Source organism: Trichoderma camerunense, assembly GCF_050948025.1.
Source record: "Trichoderma camerunense strain CBS 138272 chromosome Unknown V8C40scaffold_18, whole genome shotgun sequence".
Lineage (NCBI taxonomy): Eukaryota > Fungi > Ascomycota > Sordariomycetes > Hypocreales > Hypocreaceae > Trichoderma > Trichoderma camerunense.
Window position 1 is genome coordinate 68,394 of NW_028145352.1, and position 27,871 is coordinate 96,264.

General features: G+C 52.3%; 9 protein-coding genes across 9 annotated transcripts; 4 read left to right on the forward strand and 5 right to left on the reverse strand.

Annotated features, from left to right (window-relative positions):
* Positions 1-331: 331 nt before the first annotated feature.
* V8C40DRAFT_77633 (urea carboxylase-associated family protein) lies at positions 332-2,162 on the forward strand. Its single transcript, XM_083223417.1, has 4 exons — positions 332-783; positions 840-1,114; positions 1,222-1,671; positions 1,734-2,162. Exons 2-4 carry the CDS (start codon positions 862-864, stop codon positions 1,946-1,948), a joined length of 918 nt encoding a protein of 305 aa, XP_083069402.1. The 5' UTR covers positions 332-783; positions 840-861; the 3' UTR covers positions 1,949-2,162.
* V8C40DRAFT_77591 (proteasome regulatory particle base subunit RPT6) lies at positions 1,721-4,091 on the reverse strand. Its single transcript, XM_083223416.1, has 2 exons — positions 3,372-4,091; positions 1,721-3,310 (listed from the first exon to the last, which is right to left on the reverse strand). The coding sequence occupies exons 1-2, from the start codon at positions 3,604-3,606 to the stop codon at positions 2,376-2,378; spliced, it is 1,170 nt and encodes a 389-aa protein (XP_083069403.1). The 5' UTR covers positions 3,607-4,091; the 3' UTR covers positions 1,721-2,375.
* Positions 4,092-5,201: 1,110 nt separating this feature from the next.
* Positions 5,202-9,427, forward strand: V8C40DRAFT_281897 (calcium:hydrogen antiporter; the record flags this gene model as incomplete). The annotated part of the gene is made up of 3 exons (XM_083221706.1): positions 5,202-5,402; positions 5,512-8,202; positions 8,313-9,427. The coding sequence occupies 3 exons, from the start codon at positions 5,202-5,204 to the stop codon at positions 8,742-8,744; spliced, it is 3,324 nt and encodes a 1,107-aa protein (XP_083069404.1). The 3' UTR covers positions 8,745-9,427.
* V8C40DRAFT_253610 (uncharacterized protein) lies at positions 9,379-10,535 on the forward strand. Its single transcript, XM_083217655.1, has one exon. It carries the CDS (start codon positions 10,089-10,091, stop codon positions 10,404-10,406), a length of 318 nt encoding a protein of 105 aa, XP_083069405.1. The 5' UTR covers positions 9,379-10,088; the 3' UTR covers positions 10,407-10,535.
* Positions 10,536-14,316: 3,781 nt separating this feature from the next.
* On the reverse strand, positions 14,317-15,529 carry V8C40DRAFT_253614 (nicotinamide-nucleotide adenylyltransferase). The gene has a single exon (XM_083217656.1). It carries the CDS (start codon positions 15,491-15,493, stop codon positions 14,606-14,608), a length of 888 nt encoding a protein of 295 aa, XP_083069406.1. The 5' UTR covers positions 15,494-15,529; the 3' UTR covers positions 14,317-14,605.
* Positions 15,530-15,671: 142 nt separating this feature from the next.
* Positions 15,672-19,143, reverse strand: V8C40DRAFT_253616 (tethering complex subunit PEP5). The gene is made up of 7 exons (XM_083217657.1): positions 19,104-19,143; positions 18,755-19,003; positions 18,583-18,702; positions 17,887-18,528; positions 17,600-17,833; positions 17,213-17,548; positions 15,672-17,163 (listed from the first exon to the last, which is right to left on the reverse strand). Exons 1-7 carry the CDS (start codon positions 19,113-19,115, stop codon positions 15,808-15,810), a joined length of 2,949 nt encoding a protein of 982 aa, XP_083069407.1. The 5' UTR covers positions 19,116-19,143; the 3' UTR covers positions 15,672-15,807.
* A 231-nt stretch (positions 19,144-19,374) lies between these two features.
* Positions 19,375-21,377, reverse strand: V8C40DRAFT_253618 (uncharacterized protein). The gene is made up of 2 exons (XM_083217658.1): positions 21,063-21,377; positions 19,375-20,938 (listed from the first exon to the last, which is right to left on the reverse strand). Exons 1-2 carry the CDS (start codon positions 21,094-21,096, stop codon positions 19,830-19,832), a joined length of 1,143 nt encoding a protein of 380 aa, XP_083069408.1. The 5' UTR covers positions 21,097-21,377; the 3' UTR covers positions 19,375-19,829.
* Positions 21,378-21,552: 175 nt separating this feature from the next.
* Positions 21,553-24,790, forward strand: V8C40DRAFT_253621 (uncharacterized protein). The gene is made up of 3 exons (XM_083217659.1): positions 21,553-22,102; positions 22,157-24,397; positions 24,455-24,790. The coding sequence occupies exons 1-3, from the start codon at positions 21,871-21,873 to the stop codon at positions 24,691-24,693; spliced, it is 2,712 nt and encodes a 903-aa protein (XP_083069409.1). The 5' UTR covers positions 21,553-21,870; the 3' UTR covers positions 24,694-24,790.
* V8C40DRAFT_253622 (LicD family-domain-containing protein) lies at positions 24,728-26,633 on the reverse strand. Its single transcript, XM_083217660.1, has 2 exons — positions 25,403-26,633; positions 24,728-25,199 (listed from the first exon to the last, which is right to left on the reverse strand). Exons 1-2 carry the CDS (start codon positions 26,125-26,127, stop codon positions 25,079-25,081), a joined length of 846 nt encoding a protein of 281 aa, XP_083069410.1. The 5' UTR covers positions 26,128-26,633; the 3' UTR covers positions 24,728-25,078.
* Between the last annotated feature and the right edge of the window lie 1,238 nt (positions 26,634-27,871).

Below are 27,871 nucleotides of genomic sequence, written 5' to 3' on the forward strand. Positions count from 1 at the left end.
ACGAAGCAGTGATTTCCGAGCAGCGCGGATCGGACCGAGTTCTTTATTTCTATTTCTATTCCGCAGTGTGGCTGCATTCACACGATATACTGAGCCAAGTGAGCGAAACCGGCCTTGTCCTCTTTTCGCCGACAACGCATCGAAATAGCTTCTCTTTAACCCTATTCATAATCAATTGCTACCGCGGAAATGGTTTGAAATCAATCGGAATTTGATCGTTTACAAATATCCCTCTCCAGAGCAATTAGCCAAATAAAACAAGATCGCTTGATTCTCTTCCCACCTCCCCGTTATGCCGTCAAAACCCGGCAAAGGCGCGCCCTTTGAACCCAAAAACCCCCTAAATGCTCCTCACCCAAACACGAACCAACAAACCCAAAGTTCCATCCGATAGGACGAATAAAAATACCAAGACTATTTAACAAAAAAAAACCTCCCAAGTCCTTATCAATATGATTACAGTCCAGCCGCTTTGGCGTCAGATTTTGCGGAGGCAAATCTTCTCCCCCGCATGTTCACAGAAGGCGGGCTTCCGGCTCCGTTTCTCTGGAGCCCCAGTGCTCTTAGTCATACGTCCCGAGCGCGCGGGCTTTTGTAGATGAGAAGCTTGACAATTGAAGAGGAGGCGTTGAGTTCTTTATGCGATTCTTGGATGGAAAGACGCCATAGTTGTGTTTTGAGTTCCTTTTCGTGATATAAAGAAATAATCAAATTGCCACGGCTTTTTGGTTGATACTCTTAAACTAGTAACTTTCTCCAAAGCAGAGTGTCATACTCCAACAGGTAGTTCGCCATCTCATCTCACTCTTCATAAAGACCTCACGCCAACAATTTTTTAGGAAAGGTAGATATAAATCCAAAATGTCTCAATCCGCCAGCAGTCTCTCTGCAGAGGAGCGCCTCAAGGCCCGCAAGCCCGTGCCGAAGCCCGTCCCGGCGTATCTCCCAACTGCCGGCTCCCCCCTGAGCGTCGACAAGAACCTCTACGAGGCCATCCAGCAAGCTCCAAGGGTCCTCATTGAGGAATTCACTGTTCCTATTCGATCAGGCAGGGCCTGGGAGGCACCGGCGGGATCAATTGTGAGCATCAGCACGCCCGAGGGGCCTCAAGTCGGTATGTATCGTATCTTCTCCTTCATCTCAAACATCTCATCATATCGAAAACCAGCATGAAACGATATATATCTCGGTCAGTAAAACATCCAGCTAACATGAAAAAAGGCGACCTCAACATCTGGAACCGTCACAACCCCCGCGAGCGCTTCTGGGCCTCCCGCACCCGCCAGCTTCACTCCACCCACGTGTCCACCCACGACCGCCTCTGGTCCAACCTCCCCTACATGCGGCCCCTCGTCACAATCATCTCCGACAGCCTCGCGTGGTACGGCCAGGACGAGAACGGCGGCCGCGTCCACGACCTGCTGGGCACCCGCTGCGACCCGTACATCAACACCGTGCTGTCCGACTCGCAGTACGACTTCCACTGCCACTCGAACCTGAGCCGCGCCGTGGCCAAGTGGGGGCTGAGAGAGGAGGATGTTCATGATGTATTGAACTTGTTCCAGGTTACGGGGTTGGATGAAAAGGGCCGTTATTTCATGAGCCCGTGTCCGGCTGAGAAAGGGGATTCTATCGAGTTCCTGGCCGAGCAGGATGTCCTCATGGCCCTGAGTATGTTTTTTTGATGCACCCCCGTTCATATACCATGAGTGTGACTGACATGATGAATCCAGGCACCTGTCCCGGCGGCGATCTCTCACTCTGGGGCTTTGGAAGCGACAGCGAAAAGGAAATGATCAAGGTTTGCCGTCCCCTACACGTCAAAGTCTACCAGCTGCAGGATAAGGAGCTCCTCTCAAAGAGCGGCTGGAAACCTGCAGAGACGGCCGGATACAAGGGCATGCACGGAGTCTTTTCTCCTGAGGGAGAACCGAGTCAGCGAAAGTAGATCATAGCCCGCAAGTTGGCATAGACGATGTAGAATAGACATGTGTAGACTAGGTTGGCTCTCTTCTTGTCGGAATTGAGATGCAGAATAGACGTCTATAGGCTAGATTGGCTCTCTTGTTGTTGGAATTCAAAAGGTTGCTGCACTGCATGCTGAAAAGGAGCAATGGTTGTCTCATACAAGGCGACGATATAGTACAGTCTCATATCATTTGATACATATTGATGGGAATCAAAGATGGGAGGCAGCTAGGGGGTTGATACCCGCATTATGGTATAATTGAACTACCCTTACAACTCCAAGTCCGTGGCTGCCATAGTTGTTTCTATAAAATAAACCCGATGCTGCAGGATACAATATTTTTTTGTTTCCTTTCTTTTTTTTGCGTGTCTGTATGAGTGGGTGTGTTTGTTGACATGCAAACCAATTATTTCCACAGCTTGCCGAGCGAAACCTCCTTATCATCATGCTTGTTGAGAATCTTGGCAGTCGCCAGTTCAAAGTCTTCTTGTGTGACGTGAACTCTCCTCTCACGGAGGGCATACATGCCCGCTTCTGTGCACACACCCTTGAGCTCGGCTCCGGAGCAGCCGTTCATCTTCTCCGCAATCTTGGTCAGGTTAATGCCTCTGGTCAGGTTCATCTTGCGGCTGTGGATTCGGAGAATGTCGGCTCGCGCTTCGATGCTCGGCGGGGGGAATTCAATCTTGCGGTCGATACGTCCGGGACGCAGCAAGGCGGGGTCTAGAATATCGAGTCGATTCGTGGCCATGATGACCTTGATGTTCTTGGTGGGCTCGAAACCATCAAGCTGGTTCAGCAGCTCCAACATGGTTCGCTGCACCTCAGAATCTCCGCCTGATGAGCCCTCCACTCGGGAGGAACCAATGCTGTCGATTTCGTCCATGAAGATGATTGACGGGGCATGCTCTCGGGCCATGATGAACAGCTCTCGGACCATTCGGCTACCCTCACCAATGTACTTTTGCACCAACTCCGAACCAGAGACTCTGATGAACTTGCAGGCCGTGTGGTGGGCCACGGCTCTAGCCAGCAGCGTCTTGCCCGTACCGGGGGGTCCATACAGCAAGACACCTTTGGGCTGGGCTATGCCGAGAGACTCGAAGAGCTCGGGATGCTTGAGGCCCAGCTCGATAACTTCCTTAATCTCCTTGATCTGCTGATCCAATCCACCAATCATGTCGTATGTGCTGTCGGGGACCTTTTCTACCATCATGAGCGATACCAGGGGATCGACCGATGACGGCAGCATCTTCTCGAGCTTGTAGCTGTCTGACAAGAGTGTGACTCTCTTTCCGGGGGTGAGCTTGGAGATTTCGACATTATCGGAGACATCAACAACTAGAACGCCGGGGGTTAGGAGCTGTGAGCGAATCGCGGGGTGATATCATTGATGACCAACCATATTTGCCCTCGGGATGTACCTTGACGAGCACCTTCTTGGTGCTCATCACTTTGACGACTTCTCCGACGTAGGATCCAGGCTGCTGTAGCAGACCCAGCTCTTCTCTCAGTAACCGGACACGGGAATTGTAGTCGTTGCGTTGGGCCTCGAGACGGCGGAGGGCAGCCTGACCCTTGAGGATCTCCAGCTTCATCGCCTCGATCTTGTTGCGGTAGTACTCGTCGAGCGCCATCTTGGGCGGGCTCCCAGTGGGGGGATGATGCTGAGAATATGTGAGAGATGAGAGAGATGGAGATTTGCCAAAGATCAATGCTTTGTTGGAGGCTGCGGTGATGCGTCGTCGAGATGGTGAATGCGGAATGGTGGTGCATGTGCTGACTGTAGTCCGGGATTGGGGCCAAGTTGAAGCTGCGCAAGGCTACAGCTGGTGCTCGTAAGCGTCAATCGAATTCGGAACATTTATTCCGCCGGGTTCCGCTCTACCACCTCTGAGTCTCATCCATTGTTTCTTGTGCTCCAGTGAAGCTGCCACTAGCGCTGCAACCGCCGCCAGCGACAATCGGGCCTAGCCTTGGCTGACGTACAAATGCAACAGCTGCTGCATGCACGTCAAAAGCCACCATCAGCTCGAGCTTGGGCACTAACCGCAGCCTGAAGGACGCTGGAGATTAGCGCTCATATCTTCAACTCACAGCTCACCCTCCCTTGCGCCAGAGCTGCAGCTGTTTAATTCCGGGCTGCATGGCACCGCGTCTATTATATATTGCGCTTGCGTGTTTTTTTTTTCCTCCCGGTTTCTTTCGTGTCTGCTGCTCATGTCTCCGTAATGCTAGCATACGAGCACGTACATGTAACTAGTAGTGTCCTGTAATCTCCCCATCATGCCATGCGGTGGACGATGCGCAAAATGACGTTGCATTAGATCCTGGCTGGTCATGATTTGCGGATCACAAGGTGCGCCAAAGCGATAGGTCAAGTCGTGTGAGCGGCCCCCAGACGGTGAGAGTTCCATAGATGCCTTGCTTCTGTTTATGTTCCAAATGTTTCTGTCTCTGTCTCTGTTTCGTGCTTTTCTTTCTCTTTCTCTTACTCGCGTGTTTCTGCAACATACAACACAAGCGAGGCATTGTATTGCATACCTGCATCAATACAAAAAGCGGGCTCACCGAGGCTAGCTCTACGAGTACGAGCAAAGGGCAGCCTGTTGACATTCTTTGCATATCTCACGGCCACAGCCATTGCGCATCGTTGGGCTCCCTGCCGCTTATCCTGCGCCTCATATTCGTTCTCCAGGCTCTCACTGCCCACTGCTGTTTGTAAGTCCGGATTCGCTAATTGACTCTGGAGATACCCGAGCCAGACGGTGCCTCAGCCCATCGATTAGAGTTGGGTCCGCTTGCCGGCTCAACCTCAGCTCAGCTCACCTCTTGCTCTTGCTCTTGGCTCTTCCTTTTAATAATTTCTTCCTCTCCTCTCATCTTCTCGTCTCTCCACCATCGCCACCATCAACTTCTTCTTCTTCACATATTTCTCTCCCTTTTTCTTCTCTCATGCCGTGATGCCACATAACCAAAACTGCCATCATCGACACACACTCACACATTCACTGATCCCGTGTTCAGAGCCCCTCCACACTGCTAGAGCTCGCTAGCCCGATCTATCTAAAAGCCGCCGGTGGACAGGGATACCTTCCAACGTCGTTATCTCAGCCCTTTTTTTTATTAAACCTGCCGAGACCTCGTTCAGCAGGCCTGCGAGGTTCATCGTCAACTTTGTCGCGGCACCGTCGCCGCTTCGACATCGCCATCGACATCGCCATCGCCAGCCATGGATCCGTCGCAGCAGGACAACGCGCCATCAGCGCATCGCGGCAGCGTTTCCTCCGGCATGATGTCACCGACGGACACTCGAGCCAATCCCCTGTCGAGGCAAACGTCCCTCGTAGACGACAGCACTCAGTCGACAGACACCGTACGGCGGCGACCCGAGGGCTATGGTAGGACAACGCGACACCGTCATACCCACGCCGTTTTCTTCAGATCTGCAAGCTAACCCAACCTTCAAAGGCACCATCCAGGGGTCCCCGAGCATGAGAAGTAGTCAGACGCTGGGTGAAGCTTCCACAGACCGCCCGCAGGGAGCGCGGAGCAGTCAGGCTGGCCGTTCCACGTCTGCTGCAGGTGTTGAGAGAAGTCAGTCCTATTCTCGCCTACGGAAACCGCCGCTTTCACGGCGCACGTCATCCAATACACCGCACAGGGGGGAGGTCTTCTCAGTAGACGACGACACACACGAGGTCCAGGCAGATGCCGCCGAACGACGCGCGGGCTTATCGACGCGACGACGCCCACCGCCCCCATCAGGACTCGCTCGCATACAGTCATTTCGTAGTACCGAAGACGACGACGAAGCCGAACGAGACGATGAAGCCAGCGCGGCTGAGGAGGAGCACGGCGAGGAGGAGGAGGAGGAGGAGCTGCCACTGGAAGAGCACGTCGACTGCGACTCTGACGGCGAAATCAGCGAGGCCGAGAGCTTCACGCTCAAAGACAGGCAGCAGGCCATCAACCAGACGCACCCGTTTGGTATTCGTGTTTGGAAGCCTGCATTGTACAAGAAGGACAGATCTATTCAAAAGTTTGCGCAGGCAGACATCCACTCCACGCCCGGCGGCAGGGTAAGCAACTGGTTGCTCCTCTTTAACCTGGTGTGGACAATCTTCTTTGGGTGGTGGATAGCTTGCTTTGCAGCCTTTGGCGCAATCATATGCCTCTTGTTTGCCGCTGCGCCTAGCGGAAGAGAATATGGAAGAGTCTTATGGGGCCTGGCGGGCTACCTATTCTACCCGTTTGGCAAGTTTATTCGGCTCGAGAAGGATGAGGCCTACTTGGACGAGGATCAGGATGAAGGCAGAAGCATCTCCGAGTACGAGCAGTGGCAGAACGGCGACCTCGAGTACGGCCGGCTATTCTTTGGACCCGACCGACACCGTTCCATCATCGGCCGCTCCAGGAGGAGCATCGACTCGGAGCCCAGCGAGACGGAGAGTTTGCTGGGACGAGGGCGTCGCGGCGACTCTGGCGATCTGCACCCCCGGATGAAGCGAAGGCTGTTTGGCCGCGGCGAGTGGAACATTGGTCGCATCATCTTCTTCGTCTTCTTCTACTGCTTCATTTCACCCTCGCTCATCATTGTGTCTGGCATTTGCTGGTTCCTCGTCTTCTGGATTCCCATGGGCAAGGTAACCATGCTACTGTTTGATCATCTCAGGAGGCACCCTCTCGCCCTGTCGTTTGAATCCCACATCAGTTACGCGCGAGTCGACGACGCCCCAGACTCATCCATCTTGGTCTGCACCTATCGCGCAGTCGGCTCAAAGTACTGGAAATACACCATTGACGGCACAAACATCTTCTTGATCAACCTCATGGTCGTCGTCTTATTTGTCATTGCCGACTGGGCCATTTTGGACCGAATCCTACACGTGGAGATGCTCCTCACGTCGCCTGCCTTCTTGTTTGTTGCGGGCTTGCTCTCCATCATCCCGCTGGCATACTTTATCGGCCAGGCCGTGGCATCCATCTCAGCTCAGTCCTCCATGGGCCTGGGCGCTGCCATCAACGCCTTCTTCGCCACCGTCGTGGAAGTGTTTCTCTACTGCGTCGCACTGAGCCAGGGCAAAGGCCAGCTCGTCGAGGGAAGTATCGTGGGAAGCATATTCGCCGGTGTCTTGTTCCTGCCCGGCATCTCCATGTGCTTCGGAGCCCTGAAGCGAAAGACTCAGCGATTCAACGCCAAGTCGGCCGGCGTGACGTCCACCATGCTGCTCTTTGCCGTTGTTGGTGCTTTCGGCCCAACGCTATTCTATCAAATCTACGGTACCCATGAGCTCAACTGCATGGACTGCGAAGACTACGGCAACGGCGGCCTCAGCGGCGGTGCCGCACGCGATTGCCGACGGTGCTACTTCTCGCAGGCGCCCGCACTCGACGACCGGTTCTATATCGAAGCCGTGCGGCCGTACTGTTATTCTGCTGCCTTTCTGCTCTTCTTTTCATACCTCATCGGCCTGTGGTTCACGTTGCGCACTCACGCCGCCGTCATCTGGAACGCCGAGGTGGAGGAAAAGAAGCACGAGGAGGCGATGCACGCGTCGGTCACTCTTCGAGCACCGCAACAGCCGTCAACGGCCGAAGCCACCGGCTCTGATAATATACGCGAAACGCATCTTTACAAGCGCATTCTAGGCCAGTCGCTGAAGCAGGTCGGCCTACCGGACACCTCCCGCCCGAGCTCCACGGCTGCCCAGGATGCCGGTGGTGCCAACGGATCGAACAGCACCCCTCACGTGGTGCCGCCCAGGGGTGGTGCTGATGAGGAGCAGCAGCCTTTGCGCCCAACGATCAAGGTCCCCGGCCTGAGCCAGGTGGACAACAACCTAGTGCGAGAGGTTGCCGAGATCGCTGCCACGGCCGCCACCATTGCCTCCCGCGACCGGTATACGAGCGCACACAAGCCGACCAGCGCCGCCGGCCCAGCAACACCGCGGCCGCACGGCGCCAGCCGAGCCAGCCACCACGCCGATGTCGAGGAAGACGCCGCTACTGCGGGAGCTGCCACTGCTCACGCAGGGGGCCACGGCCACGACGCGCCCAACTGGAGCCGCACCAAGAGCACCGTGATACTGCTGGGAGCCACCATCCTGTACGCCATTATTGCCGAGATTCTGGTCGACACTGTCGACGTCGTGCTCGAGAGCTTTTCCATTGACCAAAAGTTTCTCGGGCTGACCCTCTTTGCCCTAGTCCCCAATACTACCGAGTTCTTGGTAAGCATCCGTCCATCCATTCCCACCCAATCCCCTGAGCCCGTGCATCCCCCATGCCCCGTGCCCACGTTTTGCTGACGCTATTGGAATTTTTTTTCCTGCTTGCTTAGAACGCCATTTCGTTTGCCATGAACGGAAACATTGCACTATCGATGGAGATTGGCTCCGCATACGCCCTCCAGGTGTGCCTGCTGCAAATCCCGTGCCTCGTGCTCTTCTCGGCCGTGTTCCCAGGCATCCCTGCCGGGGGTGATGCCGCCATGTACACCTTTTCACTGCTCTTCCCGCAATGGGACCTTGTGACAGTCATCCTGTGCGTGTTTTTGCTCAGCTACGTGTACGGCGAGGGCAAGAGCAACTACTTCAAGGGCAGCATCCTGATGCTGACATACCTTGTCGTGGTGATTGGGTACTACTTCAGCGGCTACACCGAGGCGTCCATGGGCCTGAAGCGGTTCGACGTGATGGGGTCCGATGGGAAATATCAGTCCTTCAAGACCATTGGCAGGTCAACAAACGGGAGGGCGTTTCAAGTGATTTGAGCGGCGTAAAGCCGAAGATTGTGTGGAGAGCTGCAGCAGAAAAAAAGCAGCAGCCTCCATCTTGTTACTACTACGAGTACTAATGCTAGTTCGATAAATGTCCGAACGAGCTGCTGCATTGTCGGTGACCTCTTTTGTCGTTTTGCTTGTTGTTTTTTCGTCTGTTGTTACAGTACCCTCCGGCCTAACTTGATGGGGGAGTGGGTGCTATATCTTGCAGGCGTGGGTATCTGCATGCATACTGTTCTTTTTTTTTCTGCTCTTGTGGTTTTCCCTCTTTTTTATACTAGGAGGGGCAATCTGCCAGGGGTCTTTGCTTGTCTTGTTCTGCAGAGCCGGCATTTTCTTTTGAGCGGATCGGGTATTTTCTTTTCTGGTTGCGTGCTTCTCGTTTGTCCTCTTTCCATATTTAGGTATGGCATGACTTGTTCGAAATCGTCTTATGGGATGGCAGGCTGTAATGGCCGTTGCATGTATTTGTGTGTGGGTTTTCTCTCATGTCTCTTGTTTTGTTTTTGTTTTTTTTTTCGTGTTTTCCTTGCTTTCTTAATGGACATGAACGTCGAACCAAGTGTATTTCAAAGAAAAGAAAAATCTCATATGTACCTTTTTTGTTGTTGATGATGTTGCTGTTGTTTCGTACAAAATACTACCATGACTGCTTCGCATTGCATGAAGCATTGAATGATTCCATCCATATGTCTGTCTATCAGTCTCGTTCCGACGTCCGCGAACCGCGTGATCACATGCATCTCTAGCTTTTCTCACAATCTCCTTCTCTATGCTGCAAGTCCTCAAAAGATAACGGCAGGGGAAAAGCATCCCCCAAAAAACAACGTTCTAGATCTTCTCCACCGGCCACTGCCGCCAACGCGGGAACGGTTTAGGTCCCGGGGAGAGAAAAGGGATCCTTGCCCGAATAGGAAGAGCTGTACATATCTTGCATGACACGGCTTTAACAGGAAAGCTACCGTAGTAATAAGGGTCCTTTTTTTCGGGAGGGGCGAGAGCAGAGCAGAGTAGAGAAGAGCTTTGGTTGTTTGGCTGGCGCATATCACGGAGCTTGGTGTTGTTAGTTGTTGATATAGAGTAGCTTCTGGTTGATGAATGACAGAGCTCCAGCTACTAAAACATTGCGCTTTTCACGTCCCTCGTCAGATAGACAGAGGTAGTTATTAGATGATGAATGGCAAAGAAACAGCATAAAGAAGAGAAGAACAGAAAAATGTTTTACCGCAAGTTCACAGCCCCATATTTCGTGCGTCCGGCATCGCGATGCGATACACCACTGTCTAGATTGACGAAACGGAGAAAATCCGACCAGGGGGTGGTCCAAAGGTGAGAATGGTAGCTCAGCTGACTCGATGCTTTTTTTCTTCTTCTCCCCTTCCTTCCATCTCTAGGCTTACTTCGTTCGTTCGTGGGGCAAAGGGGGGAGGCTTGCCGCCGTTCATCGCTGGGCTAGAAGAGCTCCATAGCGTAAGTACTCGCACACATACCGGTGGGGGGCTGCATTTGCCCTCCCGGCTTTTCCCCTGGTTTGGAAAACACACGTCAAGCTCGATGCATCCCCGGTCCGGTGTTAATGGCACGACGGGGTCGACACATGGTTCGGACGCTCCATACCTGCGCATTGCTGTGAAACGAGCAACCGATTCGTAAGAGAATCCCTGGCAGCTTGATATGTACACTTCTCTTAGTGAGAGCCGCGGGCAGCATCAAACTGCCGAAACCAGGGGGTGTGATATCTGACAGGCAAGCTAGAATGAAAGTAAAATAAACTTTTTTTTTCTTTTCCTTCTCTTCCGTGGTTCCATCTTTGGGTATGACCGCCGGGAGAAGAGTCGGGAACCTCTTGGAGCCACTCTGGGATGAACGTATCGTGAGTAGCGCGGAGAAATGGATGGAGAAGGAGGGGGCTGGATATATAAATCAGCGAGAAGGCGCCATAGGAATGGAGAGGAGGAAAAGGGAGAATGCTTTTGCTTTGAATCTGGACAGACGTTAGCTGGTACAAAAGCCGCCTTGGAGCAACACGAGTTTGAGATATCTTTGTTGGCAGCATCTAGACTCTTCGAGCCACGCGGGATCCTTGTTATCGAGACTGGTTCTTTGGAATTTTCGGCCAAAATTTGTTAAACGCACAATTCTTTATTCGAACCGCGAGATAATCGAAACACACATCATCATCCAACGGAGCCGGGTGTTCAATGCCTGCGGCCGAGCCCACATCTGCCGAAACGCCATTCACGTCGCCCACAGTGACGTCGCCATCATCGCCAACTCCCACAATCACGTTCCTGAGTGATCACAATGTCAACTCCCCGCTGGACAATAGCGAGAACGAAAAGGGCAAAAACAATTCCACCGCGGTGGTAGAAGTTCGCCCTGATGATGTAGAGGCACAGCAAGAGGACGAGAACCAGGGCTACTCTCTGCCACCAGTCGACACAGGCAAAGATGCATGGCTTTTCCTGACAGCCTGCTTCGTGATGGAGGCCATGGTATGGGGTGAGTTGAATAGCAATTGTACGCAAAAGCGAATGAGTATGGTGTCCTGACCCAATGGGATGAACAGGTTTTCCTTTCGCGTTTGGCATCTTCCAGGAGTATTACCGCACCCACGAGCCCTTTGCCGGCTCATCCAAGACCGCCATTATAGGAACTTGCGCCATGGTGAGTAGCACAAGGCCATTCGTACAAGCTTTCCATTGACTTGAATCAGGGCATCATGTACCTCGACGCTCCCTTGGTCATTGCTCTCGCGCGCATCTATCCCAAGCAGGGGCGCTGGAACCCGACCGCCGGCCTGCTCATGATGTGCGCTGCTCTCGCGCTTTCGTCCTTTTCACAAAACACGACGCATCTCATCCTCACCCAGGGCGCTCTGTACGGCATCGGCGGCTCCATCGCCTACAACCCATGCCTCATGTATGTCGATGAGTGGTTTGACCGCCGCAAAGGACTTGCGTACGGTCTAATGGTGAGTCATCTCCGTCTCATTGTCTGCCGTGGGGGGGACGTTTGCTCAATAGGGCTTTTGTCTCTGTGGCGCGCCTTTTCCAAGATTAGCATATACAAGTAATTGTCGAGAGTTGAGCTCACCAAGTGATATAGTGGTCAGGGACCGGGCTTGGAGGTTTCACCATCCCGCTGGTGCTCGAGGCGCTGCTGAGCCGATATGGTTTCCGAACGACGCTGCGCATATGGTCGGTGGCCCTCTTCGCGCTGACTATGCCACTGATCTATTTCGTCAAGCCTCGTCTGCCGCCGGCCATGACAGCTCATATCAAGCCACTCGACTGGAGCTTCATGAAGAACCGCGTCTTTGCCCTATACCAGCTGGGCAATTTTGTCGAGGGTTTGGGCTTCTTCCTCCCAGGCATCTTCCTGCCGACATATGCGCAGGATGTGCTTGGCGCCAGCACTTTCGCCTCAGCGGCAACACTGCTGGTGCTCAATGTCGGATCAGTCGTGGGCCCTATCACAATGGGCACCCTGGTCGACAGGCTGCATGTAACGACGTGCATCTTGATATCCACCTTGGGTGCTGTTTTCGGCGTCTTCTTGCTCTGGGGTCTTGGATCAAACATTGGCATCCTGTACGTCTTCAGCCTTGTCTATGGCGTCTTTGCTGGGTCTTTCACCACTTCATGGCCAGGCATCATGAGACATGTCATCAAGATTGCCACCGTCGAAAATGCAGAGACGATCAGCACTGATGGTCGTCATGGCAGTGTCAACACCAGCAGGTATGATCCTCTCATGGTTATTGCGTTTCTTTCCATCGGTAGAGGCGTTGGGAATATTGCGTCGGGCCCGCTGAGCGAGGCTCTGGTTAAAGGGATGCCATGGCAGGGCCAGGCTATCGGAGGATATGGGAGCGGATATGGGATTTTGATTATAGTCACGGGTGTGACGGCGTTACTGGGATGCGTGAGTTTTGTTGCAAAAAGGTTTGGATGGCTAGAATAGAGGGATCTGTATAGAATATCGTGGTTACGACTGATGACTAAGAAGGAATATTTCATTCTCATGATGGAAGGTGCGTCTTGTGTGCAAACGCGCGAATAGCCGATTGTAGGTAACTGTCATTTTACAAGGCTATTCTGCTACATGATGTAACTGCTATTAAAGGATCATTTGTAGGCGTTGAAGAGGCCAGGAAGCTCATGATCCATCAGTAATCTGGATTCTAGTCTCGCAGAAGCTTTGCCTGCTTCAATCCTGCCAAGAGTTCACCAGCTCTCCACATTTAGTCCCAGGCGCGACGGCTTCATGCAAGCTATTAATCCTTCTCCACCAAACGCGATTTATGATGCAAGGGTCAGAGTCTTATTAACGAAGATGCTGTTTTTTTACAGTCAAGGGAGAGCCAAGTGGATAGTCATACAGCGAGGCAAACTTCAAATTCCTTGACAGCCACGAGATTCACGCCGCCATATTGAAAAACACTGCATCGTGAGTTCGTTCACTGCGAATCGCAACAGCGCTCTAGTCTACTAATATTTAAAAGCATGGGTGCAAAATCTCTTCTTCACCATCAGGGCAAGCCCCAAGCAGCAATGAAAAGAAGGAAAAGGGCCTGTCAGACGTCCATCGACACCCACCCTACCAGCGCGCCCGAAGGCAGACCACCAGCAGGGTCGAGATCATCAAGAGAAAAAACAACTCTCTATACAGCAGAAGCCAAAAGGCAACTGCCGCCATCCTTGCGGACAGGGCGAGAGGACCAGAAAAATTCACTCTTGGGCATCGAGGATATACAATCATCAACCAGGGTGGATTCGATGGCTCTTTTGGGAACCAAAGCAAGAGACGAATACTATAGAAATGATTCTCCTGTAGGCGATTTGTTAGCATGACTGGTTTTCCTTCTTATTTGGCTGCGTGCTGCGAGATTTGCAGCAGTAGGGGGTGCACATACTGAAGTATTGTCGACGTAAAGAAGAAAAGAAAAAAGAAATCAAAGCACGGCGGGCGAGGCGTTGTTTTATAGGTGCTGCTGTGGGGCGGGCTGACCGCCTAAAAGTTTTTTTTGGTGGCAGAAAAATGGACCCGCTATTGGTTCATTTCCCGTATCAGAGCTGTTGGTTGGTTGGGTGCCTGAACTGACAGGGGTCTTGATGGTGGCTGACTCAGGTTGTTTGCTTGTGAAGGCTCTGCACCAAGGAAAAAGAGGAATATGGCCGAGATGCAAGGCAGCAGTGAGGAAAATTTCTGTTTTTGCATGGATAGAGAGTGAAAGTATTCCGTAAGAGTAATTGAGATGCTCCGTTATTTTGTGGCTCTTTGGAGGCTTGTTTTTGTATGCGGACATCAGCTCCGAGAGGCACGGTACAGGATGCTGTTTGTGGCGTGGAAAGCTGGATAGAGCATCAGGTTTGGCCTTGTGGTTGATGCCGTTTCTGCGTAGAGATGCTGATGTCTATTGGCACGAACGTAATAGTAAAATTGGTATTGTATTTGAATCTGTTCCATGTATGTTTTTGAATACGGTAGCTAGCTCCGAGCCGTGTGCTGTTTGTGTTGTTCCAGCTCAAAACTTTGGAAATACCTTCACTCTGGGTAGAAGCTCCATATTGATCTTTATATCTACCAACAATTTATGGCTTATTTTCCATCATCAACATGCACCAATGCTATATTCGAATTCACTTCAAAGGCTGGAATATTTGAAAGCAATCATGCCAAGTCATTCACCGTTCAAGCGTTGCATCACATCTATGTAAATGTTCTCCCGCTTCAACTCCCGGGTAGCCAATATCAAAATCAAAACCTCCAAACACCATCACCACAGTTCCTATCCTTGTCCCCATCCTTATCCCCATCACTAACCACATCTCCATCCCTATCCCCATCTATTCTCTATACAATCCCTCTCCCTCAATCCAACCCATCACCTCCTCATCAACCAGCTTCTCCAGTCCCTCCCTCTCCCCAATCTTCACCATCTCCCTCACCTTCGAACTACTCACCCCATCCCCTCTCCCCTCCACCAAATCAACCCTCCCAGCCCACGCAACATCTCCTCCAACCTCATCCAACCTCCCCTCCCCCAACCCCTTCACATACTCCCTCTGCTCCTCCTCCCCTCCCCACTCATCATCCGTCCTCATAGTAACCCTCAACCTCGCCCTCTCAAAAAACGGCCCCAGCGCCGCCCTCATGCCCCCATCCCCATAATACTTTGGATTGAATATCCGAATCACAGTATCAAACCCCGCTAGAAAGACTTGTTCCGGCTCCTGCCCGTCCGAAGAAGAATACATCCCGCTCTCGCCAATCGCCCTCGCCTTGTCGTGAAAATACGGCATCTTCGTAACCGCCAGATCAATCTCCGCCCCAACCTCACCCTCAAGACTCCCCAGCAGATCCCGTCCGAAACCCTCCATCATACCTAGCCGCACCGGGAAACTCGCCGGCTTGGGCGCTTTATCCGCATTGTTCACGCTCAGCAACAGCATCAGCCTCGTCCCCTCCGAAGAAGAAGCCCACTTCAGCGCAGACCTCGCCATCTCTGCGTGCGCCCTCGTCGGTGGATTGAAACTCGAATCGAGAACCACTAACCTGCGCACTCCCGATGCTCGACGTCGCGAGACTGGTTCTGCGCCGGCATGTGGCAGAGTGCAGAGGATGCGAAAGACATCTGGCGATGAGTGGAAGGACGTGAGCGACCGAGCGAAGAAGTCGATCAGATGCTTTGGATTTGGACGCATTGTTGATGAGTCTGGGTATGAATGGGCCATGATGCGAGAGGATGAATTGACAAGTAGTGAGTGTCTAGTAAACGGATTGAATGCATGTGCCATCAAGTGACTTATTACAACATCATCTGAGGTGACATGAGACGCGGGGCATTTTCGGCACTTCAACCGAAAACCTCCGGACTAACAAGAGAACAAGCAAATGGACCACAGAACATCCTTTTCTTGGCTTCATGTCACAATTACTATCAAAGTGTCTAGATATGTATCCCAAAAAGTAAAATGAAAATCAAAACAAGAGGGAAACATGATAAATACACCGCCTCATCGCCTGCGCCCGCCTGTATAAGACAAAATCAAGAAGCCTGGGTTGAGCCCTGCGCATCCATCACGCCTCGCGAGAACCACTCGGAAATGGTCGCAAATCGATCAGAGCTGTTCTCCAGATCTGCTTTGAATATTTCATGTCGCCCTGCTCGCTCCCTCTGTCCCTCCCTCATCTTGCGAATCACCTCATTCTCGCCTGCGCACTTGGGACACTCAATCTCGTCATCCTCGCCGCCGCCACGGAGACATCGTTGATGAAAACTGTGCTTGCACATGAAGTGCACGGCTGGGAGATCTAGCCCCTGGCCACAATCAGAGCACCGCGTGGCCTGGAACACGGCAGGTTTCGAGCTAAGATCTTCCAAGTCGCTGCGTCTCTTCTCAGTGTCGGCGCGGAGTGTGGATATTCGATTCCGGTTTTGGGCAATCTCCTTGCGCTCGCGCGTGATTGTATCACGAAGATATGGCTTAATCATTCCCATGGTAGCCACACCGCCGCCAGAGTTTTGTCCAACAAGAGTTTGAACCACTTGTAGCGGAGCCATGAGCCCGTCCTTGTCAATCTTGGTCAGGATGGCTGCCAACTCATCCGGCCCAGCTTCCTCTAGCACCCGAGGATCTGACGTGAGGTATGCTAGGGCGGCCGGATACAGCTGCGGCTCTTCTGGCCCGTACTTTCTCAGCGCCTTCAATGCCCCACGTGTGTCCTTTGCCGATGTATAAGATCTGAAAATGTCAGACAGCAGCCCAGCTTGCTCCTTGACCAAAACGGTGCCGTCCTGGAAATTCGATAGGTGTGACAACAGGAGCACGTTGGAGCTCTCCATTGGCACATGATCGCCCTCGATGAGTTTCTTTGCCTTTGCTTCCCACTCTTCCTTGTGTAAACTGCCCTTTTTCTCGTTGGACTTGTGCAGGTACATTTCGAATAGCGTCGTATATAGATCGGTGCTGTGAAGATCCCTCAGCTTTTCTTCCTCCAGGCATGCCTCTAGGAATGTGATGAACTCGTCAGGATGGTCGATGAAGGATGAGAATGCCGTTCGGGGCGGCGGGGGGTCATATTTGGGTCTCGGTAAATCGTCTTCGTCGACCTGGACGATGGTCTCGTTTGGCCTTGTGCTTCCTGGCGTCCCGGTTGTGGGACTGATGTATGAAGGTAGGATGAGGAGATTGGTCAGGTTCTGTACGGCACTGGCAGCCCCGGCAGCTAACCCTGAGCCTGAGCCGCCTGGAGCTGAAGCTGTCCCAGAGACCTCAATAGGCAGTACAACCGTGCGCCGTGGTCGATAATTGCTCGTGTAGTAATCCACAAACAGCTTTGTCGCGTCCTTGGGGCAATGCTCTATCAGAACCCTGGCGTACTTTTGCATACACGGATATGCCTAGAGCAGTCAGTATCGGGCTGGCCAAAGGGGGGAGGGAGACGCTAACAATTGCAGGATCCTGATGCCAAATGTAATCCAGTGCTTCATCGTAACTCTTCGAATCTTCAATCAAGATATCCACAACAAGCTCGGTCTCGCCATGCTTTTTGGCCAGATACGCAGCTTGCTGGTAGTAGCCACCTTGCCGACACATGGTAATGGCTGTATCCAAATCAAACTTCAAGTCTCCTGGAGCCATGATGAACTCTTCCAACTTCTTAATATCTTTAAGCTTAGCATAGCAATTGAGTAAGAGAGTGGTATGATCGGATGTAGCCTTTTCGGCGTGATGCAGTTTTTCCAAGTATAAAATCAGGTTGTGTATCCTTTGTGTATCCAGGAACTGAACTCTTGGTCAGCGGTTGAAGAATGATTTTGAAAGAAGGTTTCTCACCTTTCTGATGACTTGAGAAGGCTCCGTAGCGTCAATGGCTCGAATGTACTGGTTCATTGCTCCATCATAGTCCGACTTTTGATATAGATGGTCTCCAAACCGGCGATAGATGAGGCTCTGCTGCTCATTATTCATCCCCGAGTTCTGAGCCAGCTCAATTGCGAGGGGGAACATGTTGCGCTGGTAGAGCATCTCCAGACGCTGCTGAAGTGGCTTCTCGTGGTATCGGTAAGTCTAAGGATCCCGTTAGCATATGTAGCTACGAATTCTAAGTTTGGTAGCCGTACTTTTCCTTCCTCAGTGATTGTGAATAAATCCCCCCATACTTCAAAGATGAATCGGACAGGGGAGATGAGCGTCTCGGTGTGGGCAACCACTCGCAAATCCGGCTCCAGGAGAACAAAGGTCCACGCGTTAAATAGACCATCTGCCGTCGCCGAGCCGAATCTTCTCCGCAAAGCCTCGGGGTCTCTGCTGCTGCTAACAGATGACGGACCCGCGACAGCAATGTAGTCGTTGTGCATGGATACGAGTCGTTTGGGGGACTCGTATGCTCGAGGTGGTCCACGCCCATCCAGCCTATATGTGTATATGGCATCGTCTCTGGCGACAACAATATCCCCCGTCTTGGGATCGACCGTCATGCAGCCCGCCGCACAGCCAGAGTCCTCGATCGTTTTTGGTGGTGAGCCCTGCCCTCTTCTAGACAAAGCCAGCTGTAATATCCTCGAGACTGTAGAGATGAAGAGGGTTGTTGAGCTCTCCTGAGTCGTCAATTGGACGCCAGTCACAGGTTCCTCCGACTCGTATACGATGCGCTGCTTGGTCCCTAAGTCATGGACGAGATCTCCTCGGATGACGGTAACCGCGCCGTTGGCAAAACCCACGGCGATTTGCGTAAGGTCGTCGAGCGCAGCAAATGCTGATATCTGTATGCCCCAGGTCAACCTCAATATCTCTTGGCCCTGTTACAGCCAACTCACCGGAAACTGCCGCCTCCCGTTGTTAACCGTCAAAGTACTGAGGCAGGTCGGCATGTTAGTCCTCTTAATCAGCTTGTCCAAAGCCCAGGCTTTGAGCGTCGGCTCGCTGCTCATGTCCTCCTAAGCAATAGTCAGCGCAAGCCCTCGAAAACGCCGTATGAAGATGGCTCACCGCAATCGTCACCAGCAGGCTCGTCCCCTCCACCTGACGCATGTGTGTGATGCGCGCCTCATGCGCCTGGAACCGCCTGATGACCTTCCATCCCTTGCCCAAGATGCTGACGTATCCATCGTTGGAGCCGAGAAACAGGCTGTCGGAGCCTGTGCAGACGCTGGAGATGTCGTTGCTCTCAAAGAGCTGGCGGGTTTCGTCGTCGGGCAGCGCCACCTGCGTGACGTCGAAGAAGTCAAACGACTTCCACTGTGAGCTGAATTAGCTTCCACAGATGCAATACAAAAGTAGAGGCTTAGCAGTCAAAGGGGAGAAATATGCATGAAGAGTGAATTCACAGCTCACATACCGAGATGGCCATCTTTGTCGCCTTGCCAGCGCACGATGACGATGGCGGGACTGAGAGGCTGGAGCTGCGGGAGAGCTTCTGGTGATGCTGCTAGCGGGCGCCACAGTGGCTCATCCACTAAGCCTGCAAGGTTGGAGCATCCCAGTGATGAAGCTTAACGACCTATCATGAACTTCAGCCTCGGATCAAATGTCTTCTTGGTAATATTGGATCAACTTAGTAAATTAATACGTTGGCTACAATCACCAGAATACGCTCGTAGTTTCGTATAGTTGGAATTCAATTTCAGATTCTACACCTACATCAAACCTCGGTTTATACTAGGTACCTAATACTAACAGCACGGATGCTAACATGGTCCATCACCATACTTCAACATCATAATTCCACTCACTGTGCTCAGTTCTGTGCACGAAAGAAAACCAAAAGTAAGACAGAAAAAAACCACTTGCAATTTGTCGTATGTTAATAGGGTATCACGTTTGCCACATCTTTCAAGTCTCTACCCCTCCGGTTTGAAAATAATAAAAAAAAGAAAAGGAAACGCAGAGAGACAACAAGACAAAAAAATAACGGAAGAAAAAGAACAACAAAAAAAGCACAAAAACCCGTTCTTGACCCAGTCTCGTATATATAAGCCCGTCTAAAGAATGCGGACACAGTCCCCCAAAACGCCCAATACAAAAACAATGAAAAAGATGTCGGCTCAAAACGAATGTTGCAAGTTTAGTCCTCCTTGGAAGTCGATGTTAGCTGGCTGTCCTCTCGGTTTTCGGCAAGGCTCCTCTTATCAAGTACCTCTCGGGGGCTGGCGAGCGCAACGCTGCCGCTTATACTATCGGGTCGGCCGTGTCCTAAGCGGCCGCTCCTGACGCTTGCACCGTCGCCCTGCTTAGCATAGAGACTGTTGCGCTCGCTCGGGATCGCTGGGGCCACTCCAGTTGCAGAGTATATGCTGTTGCGTTCTGCGCCGAGCCTAGAGGCGTTGTGAAGGCTGGACGTAGGGTCGATGTTGGCGCTGAGGACGCTCAGGGGCAGACTTTCGCGGCTGCCGCCCCAGAGAGACGATGGAGCAAGAGCACGAACGGACGCATCGGTATCCATCGATCGTCGACGACCTCGTTTGCTCGATGAAGCCAGAGTCAGAATGGATGCGTTGTCTGTGAGGAGGTTGTTGGCCGTGGCCGTGGTGTACGTGTTCAGGTGGTTCGCCGGAATAAGATGCGCTGGAATGGCCGATGCCGGGGAAGCCGTAGGGAAAGGCTGGCTGAACTGGATTGACTGAGTGATGCTGTGAGTGGGAGCCACCGGGGCCTGTCCATGGGGGGCAAAGGATTGTATAGTGGTCAATGTTGTAGCGAGGGACCTGACTGATGGAGACGGGCTTGAAAACGTGCTATCGCCACCTCTTCTGGATTCTTGTCCTCCTCCAACAGTCCTGCTTGTTCCCGTCACAGAGCTCGGCGCGCGACTCAGTGCGCGACTCGGCGCGATGACGGATCGAGGGCGATCGGGCTCGGTTTCGGTGGATATGGTCGTAGTTAAACTCCTCCTGCCCACAGTCGGTGGTGCATATCCATCCGCTGAAAAGCGAGTTGGTTGATCTAGCGTAGAGAGACTACAGTCGGTGCGGCCGGTAGCGAACGAATAAGAACTTTGGCCGTTGGCATGGTTGTTACTGACGTGCCCGGACTGGGGATATGGATTGTTGAGCTTGGGGCCACGCCGTATCCTTATGTGTCGTTTCTGCCGTTCGCCGTCCGATGACGACTTGAAGTTGGTGAGCTTCTTGACCCATGTTGAGAATGGTCTTCGCCGCTGCTGTGCTTGGCCATCTATCTAGTTGTTAGTGCTGAATGCCGTGGAAAGGCTTCAAGGCTGCTTGGGCTGGAAACGCCTGATGTTGTCACAGGGCACGTCCAGGCGCAGGGAGGGCCGCGAAAAGCAAGGAGACAGTACCGTGAGCCTCTGCGATAAGGTTGGTAGTCGCCATCAAGGACGAGCAAGTTGGAATGCCGCGGGAGCGGCTCCAAGGGGCGGCAGATTTGTCGTCGGCGCGGTAGTTGGACGGCGTCAGGCACAGATGGAGATTGCACGGGCGAGAGGGGATTCGGCAAGGCTACGACACGCAGGGGGCGGCGATTCAGACGATTGAACTCTCAAGACGCGGCAGCAGGGAAAAAGGAATGTGACGAGCAAGATGTTATGCGAGGGACAAGAGTCACAGACGGATCGCGAAGAGACAGAGGTTGATACCCAGAATGGGCATGATGGTGCAACGCTAGAAACAATAGCGCCGGAGTCGAGGTTGAGCATCATTTCGGCATCAAAGGCAGGGGTCCGTCACGTGATGCGGCATCACATGAAGGCGGCCCCGAGCAGCTGACGATGACGAAATGCCGCTGCTAAACTGGGCCTGGCGCTAAGCTCCATTTCTGCCGTACCTTATGTACCTCTATTGCTCTAGTACCGATTCACCAACACCAACCAACCACCACCGTCTCCTGTTCGTTCCAGAGCTATTACAGTAATCCTCCAGTACTGTACATACGGTTTCTGGAGTGTACTTACAGGCAATCTCCGTCCCTCCGAGTACTCCGTTGTCCCTGAACTCGGCCTGACGCTCTGGGCCTTGCCTCACCGTCCATGCCCGGAATGGTAACAGCTAATCTTACATGACCCTGGCTCGTGTCACGACACTCGGCAGATCAGCTTCAGCTCATCTTCGGGTTCGATCTCGACTACGCTCAATCAAGCATCATGTGCCATGTCCATCAGGCCGCTCCCGGAGGATGTCGTAGGGAAAATCAGGTCCTCGTCGACCATCACGTCCCTCAATGGCGTCGTCTGTGGCCTGCTCAAGAACTCCCTTGATGCTGGCGCCACCAAGGTCAATGTCTATGTTGAATACGGTCGAGGAAACTGTACTGTAGAAGACAATGGGCTTGGAATTGTTCCTGGTGACTTTGCAGAGGATGGAGGGCTCGGAAAACCCTACTGTATGGAGCTGTTTCTGTCATGTCCTGACCGTGATACTAACTACTTGTGCTAAGTTACATCCAAATTTCCACCCCAGCATGGACTCTACGGTAGACAGGGAACGTTTTTATCTTCCCTGAGTACTTTGTCTTTACTTACGGTTACATCTCATCATTATCGGCACAATTCGCACAACACCATCTCGATCCATCATGGCAAGCTCTTGAAGAGGCAGACGCCTTCACTGCCTGGAGATCGATTCCAAATCTTTGATCACGGCACGCGAGTTGCTGTCAACGACCTATTTGGCTCTCTTCCCGTACGTGTTAAACACCGGGCTACCCTCTTCTCGGACCGGCCTGGGCTTGAGAAGGAATGGGGGCGTCTAGTTCATGATGTAGTCGGCTTGCTCGTGTCTTGGCCCTCTGGGGTCACCGTGTTCTTGCGTGAGGCAAAAGGGCAGCGTGAGCTGAGCCTAAAGCCACCGGAGAATGCAAACATGATTTCTAGAGCGGTACGGTTCTTCACTCAAGCATCATTGGCAGATTCTGGCGACGTGGACTCGTGGGTACCGGTATCAGCAACTGCCGGCCACGTCACCATCAAGGGCTGCATTTCTTTGAATCCCGTTGCGACGCGCCGATCCCAGTTTATGAGTGTAGGCATTCTACCGGTCTTAAACGAGTACGGAAGCAATGTTCTGTATGAAGAGGTGAACAAAATGTTTGCATCTTCGGATTTTGGGATCGTTGACCAAGATGGCATGTCCAATGATGGGGCTGGCCCAAATCAAAAGAAAGGCAAAGGGGCGGACCGATGGCCCATGTTCTATCTTCGAATCACACTCAAAGGGGCCGAAGATATTTTTGACGTTGATGACATTTCTAGCCATTCACGTGGGGATCTTGAAAGAATTATAGACTTGCTGAGGGCGGTCATTTATAGCTTCCTGAAGAAGCATCATATGCGCCCCCAAAAGATCCAGTCATCTTCAGACAAGTCTGTCTTCTCAACCGCTCCACACCGTAGCACAACCCGGGTTGCCAAGGGACGTCCATCCTCAACGGCAGCTCCAAAAGCTTTGTCATCGCAAGTTCTATCGTCTGAATCAGTTTCGTCTCTTTCAGACAGTCCTTTTGACGGATGGAATAGGATGAAAGTTGGCCCACGAACAGAACGCAGGTTAGAGAAAGAGGTGCTGCATAGGCATGAAACGGGGCGGCCAACCAACTCGGAAACCATTGTGACGGATCGGCTGATTGGCGAGGAAGGCAAACTGCTCCGCAAACCCTTTGACGTTTCGGCCCCTCTCAGTCCAGGGACAAAAGGTGGAAAGCGGGTGGAAGCTGAATCTCAAGATACACCTAAAACAGGCCACTTGGCGCTTACTGAACGTCCTAAGAGGGTGGCAGAGGACTTGTCAAGTGAAAAGGCAAAGCGTCTAAAAGTGAGCGAGCCGGAATTCAGACCCGAGGCACCGAAGGAGAGGAAAGAAGCGAGTGAGAAGAAGGAACCAAGCGAATGGCTACAAAACATCCTCAAGTCATGGAAGAACCCCGTCTTTGAATCAACTCAGCCCGGTATACCGCGCATTAACGACGAAGCGCCAGAACCAATGCGTGACGCAGCATCAAATCACTGCTCGCATCGGTGCTGCGACGAGGAGAAAGGAGGAGTCAGGTTTGAGGCAGCATCCATCGGCCTCGAGGGTCGTGTGTCGCGATCGGCCTTGGCGGCAGCACAAGTCGTTGCACAGGTCGATAAGAAGTTCATATTATTGAAGCTTCCCCTGAGTAACATGACAGACGGGCGAGAGCCGAACAGCTCGTGTGCCCTGGTGATGCTCGACCAACACGCTGCAGACGAGAGATGCCGTCTGGAGGAACTCATGGCGGACTATTTCAAGCGAGATGGTTCTGACGGAATCCTAAAGGCGGTCGTTGAACCCCTCCAGCGACCCCTAATATTTGAAATCTCGGAGCGAGAATACGATTTATTATTGCGGTATCAAGAGCATCTTGAAGCATGGGGCATTCCGTATAAGACCCAACGACGAGCAGCTTCGACGAAACAAGAGCGGGATGGATGTACGGTGGCAGTCTCGGCTCTGCCTCCGAGTATCCTGGAACGATGTCGTACCGAGCCACGCCTTTTGGTGGAACTGGTGCGCAAGGAGATATGGAAACTCGACGACGAGGGCATAATACCCCCGCGGCCGCGCAGTGCTGAACAGGCTCGAGCTCGACCTTGTACGGCGGATTTCCACGGCTGTCCCAGAGGGATCCTCGAGTTGCTGCATTCGAGGGCCTGTCGAAGTATGTTGACCCCTTTGTATGATGTTGCTTTGGTTCTAAGCTGATGATTTGTTGTAGGTGCCATCATGTTCAACGATGCTCTTTCGGCTGAAGAGTGCGAGCAACTCGTGCGACGGCTTGCGAAATGTGCGTTCCCGTTTCAGTGTGCGCATGGAAGGCCGAGTTTGGTGCCGTTGGTGGATTTGGGATCGGGGGCGAGGATTGGAGGATGGAATGAGGATGAGCGTGATGAGAAAGACATGCGTGTGTGGAAGAGATGGATAATGACGGCGCTGGCTGATGAGGCGGGTGTATAGTGGCATTGGGCAGGTGTGTTATATCTGATGGGCATGATTATATGTGTTTATATATACACCTATATATACCTATATAAAGTTCAAACATTTCCAAAGATCACAACAGGTAGATGTAAAGTAAACCCACCGTCCTCACACGGAATGTAATAGACATGCCTCATTAACCAAGCCTGGTATCCAACTATATACAGTAAACCAATTACACGGCAAGGGATATATATAACGGAAAAAAGGCACACCCTAAAAGTAACCGTCTCGAGAAACAAAAACGCCTGAAATGCCCTGTTGCTTTTCGCCCTTTACCCTTCCCCCTCCTATAAAATACCCGTAAAAGGAAAATAATTTAGAAAAAAAAAGAATCTCGAAAAATACTAATCTGGTAGGATTAGTTTTGGCCCTTCTTCTCGAGCTCTTCTCTCTTGCGCTGCTCGGCGGCTTCCCTGCGCTGCTTCATTTCGTCGTCGCTCATCTTGACCCATTCGTTAATGTCGCGGTTCCAGCGATGACTTAAAAAAAATCGATGTTAGCAAGGGGAAATCAAATCATGGGAAAACGGGGGAAAAAGAAAGAAAAGGAGGTGGGCTGCCGAAAGCTGCAAGGGGATGGGGGTCCCGCGGGGCTGACTTTGCCAAGCCTCACAGCCTCGACTTGTCGCAACGACAGCCGCTCAACGTCCTTCTTTGTCTTCATTTTCTTGTTCAAAACTCACCCCTGAAACTCTTCCACAACCAAGCTCTTGTCGCCGTACTCGCCGCGCAAAATGTCCTCAAAGTTGTAGGGGATGCGGGCCTTGACGCCCTCAAACTCGGTGACGCGCATGGGCCACAGGTCCTGGCTTCCGTAGCGGTGATTGTTCTTGCAGCTCCAGGTGCCGGGCATGCCGGCATCGCGCTCGCGCACGGCGGTGATGTCGATGAACATGCCATTGCTGGTGTCGATCCAGCGAGCATCGATGATGTTCATGCCGTCGCCGCGAGTCAAATCGACGTGGTGCGGGTTGACGTCGAGCAGGTACGTCTTGGAGACGTCGTTGAAGGTGTGCGTATGCTCGGTGCGGTTCATGTTCTCGCCCAGCCACGTCATGGTGTTGTTAGACACCTGCACGTCCAGGTCGTAGTCCCACGGCATGATCTGCCCGTTCCACCACCAGCCCAGCAGCGTGCCGTGCGCCAGCCAAGTCTCGACGCCGTGCTCGTGTAGTGTCGTCAGGTAGCTGCGGATCAACTGCCGCAGCACATCGCGGTGCTCTTCGTAGGAGACCTCGCCCTTGAAGTAACGCTGGTCATAGTGGCTACGCGCAAGACTGCCACCGGGCTCGGTGAAGTATTTGGGCGTCAACCGTTTTGTGCGTTGGAAGCGCGAGGTTGGTGAGGCGAATGCTGTGGAGAAGGCACAGGCGGCCAAGAGGATCGATGTCCAGGATGAGGGTATCATGGCGGCGAAGAAGATGTGCAGAGGCGAGAAATCGAGGTTGAGCTTGTCTTTCGGATCTCGGATTGCTGAGTTGCAGATTGGAATCTTCCAAGGGAGAATATATGGAGCTACTGGTCCCGTCGAGAAGATCCAAGGGGGCCCTGTGTCCAAAAAAAGATGTGTATCAAGTGGGTAGATCGTCCGGGCTCCTCTGAAGGAGAGCAGCTCCACGCGAGTATAGGAATCCAAGACAAAAGGGAGGAGAACAATCGATAAAGCGGAAACTAAGAGAAACAAATCCAACAGCCGCTTCAGTTACACAACACAAGGAGAAATACTTGTAATGAAAAAGGAAAAAGAGGAAGCGAGAAAGGGGAGGGAGAGATGAAGACAAGGCCAAGGTCTGGAGAAACGGCAAGGATGCGGTGGGTGTGTATGTACTTGGCGAGTGCTTTTAGTGTGGGCGTGTGCAGCTGTTGGAGCGCATGAGTGACAACTGCAGCAGCCCTGCCAAGAGCTTTGACGGGCAGAATTGGTGTACCCAAGCTCTTTGTCTGTGTTCTTTTATAATGACAGTTATGAAAAGAAAGGAAAAGAAACAAGATGCAGAAAGAATAGCAACAGTAATAGCAGACAGTAGCGATGATGATGGCAGCAGTGATTAGCACCCAAATATCCTCGCAAAGAAACCAGAATCTGCAACAATGTACGTGTAGGAGCGAATCAGCAGATAAGTTTCCACCTCTTAATATCTCCTTGTCTAATAACCTTCAACCGCCAACACCGTTACGTGTACGCGGCTGACAGCACAATGACGGCGGCCAAGCGGCCCAAGTTTCGCCTTTGTCCCCCCCTCCCCCTTCTTTTCTTTCGTCCTTCCCGCGAGACGCAAACAAGACACACCCCGGCCGGACAAAGGCTGCGTAATCGCCACGCCCAACCGATGATTCGGATCAAACTAGCCTCTTTGCTTTTTGGTTTCCGTCCCTCGTTGCCTTTGCATCCGTGCTTGGAGGACTGGAGCAGTGGTATCAGCACGCTAATGCAGGCCGGCTGGTTGAAACGGACGGGCGAGGGTCATGCCGGTGGAGCGATGGAGAAATAGGCCAAGGACAAGGCAAGGCGAGTAAAAGTCCGGAGAAAGAGAGAGAGAGAAGAAGTGTGTGTGGCATTGCTGGATATGTGGAATTGCGAGAAGAGATTCCATATGAATCTTACTAAGAGACGAATATGTAGGAATTACACACAGTATTGCACAGTATCACAGCTGTAGATGTTGTTTCTCTATTCTCTCCTATTGCACAGTATTTTCCTTAATCTCAGTTAATCGGTACGCACTTTCCTAACTTTCTCAGTTCTCAGTTTTCTCAGCTCCTTCCCCCAGACAAATCAATTCCATCCACAATCCTCCCCAAAACCACGCCGCGCTAAACCCTTCCTGGCAACCACTCGTGTGCGCTTTCCCTCATCCCACCACCCTGCGTCATTGCTGCAAGCCACCAGGCGCCTCGCCGCTAGACGTTTCCTGTCCAATCAATCCCGGCAAACACGTCCTCAAACGGAGCAGGCAAGTATCCAGCACTTGCTCTAGCAAAGGCCAGCGCCGCGAACCACCGAGTATCCAGTACTAATTTACTCATATGTACTCAGAGTTACAGACAGGCAATTGTAAACCTCCGACCCAGGATGTGTCTTTTGCGCGTGAGCTAATAGGCGCAAATCTCCTTTCATTAATACAAACCCTCCTCACCCCCCCTGATACAAG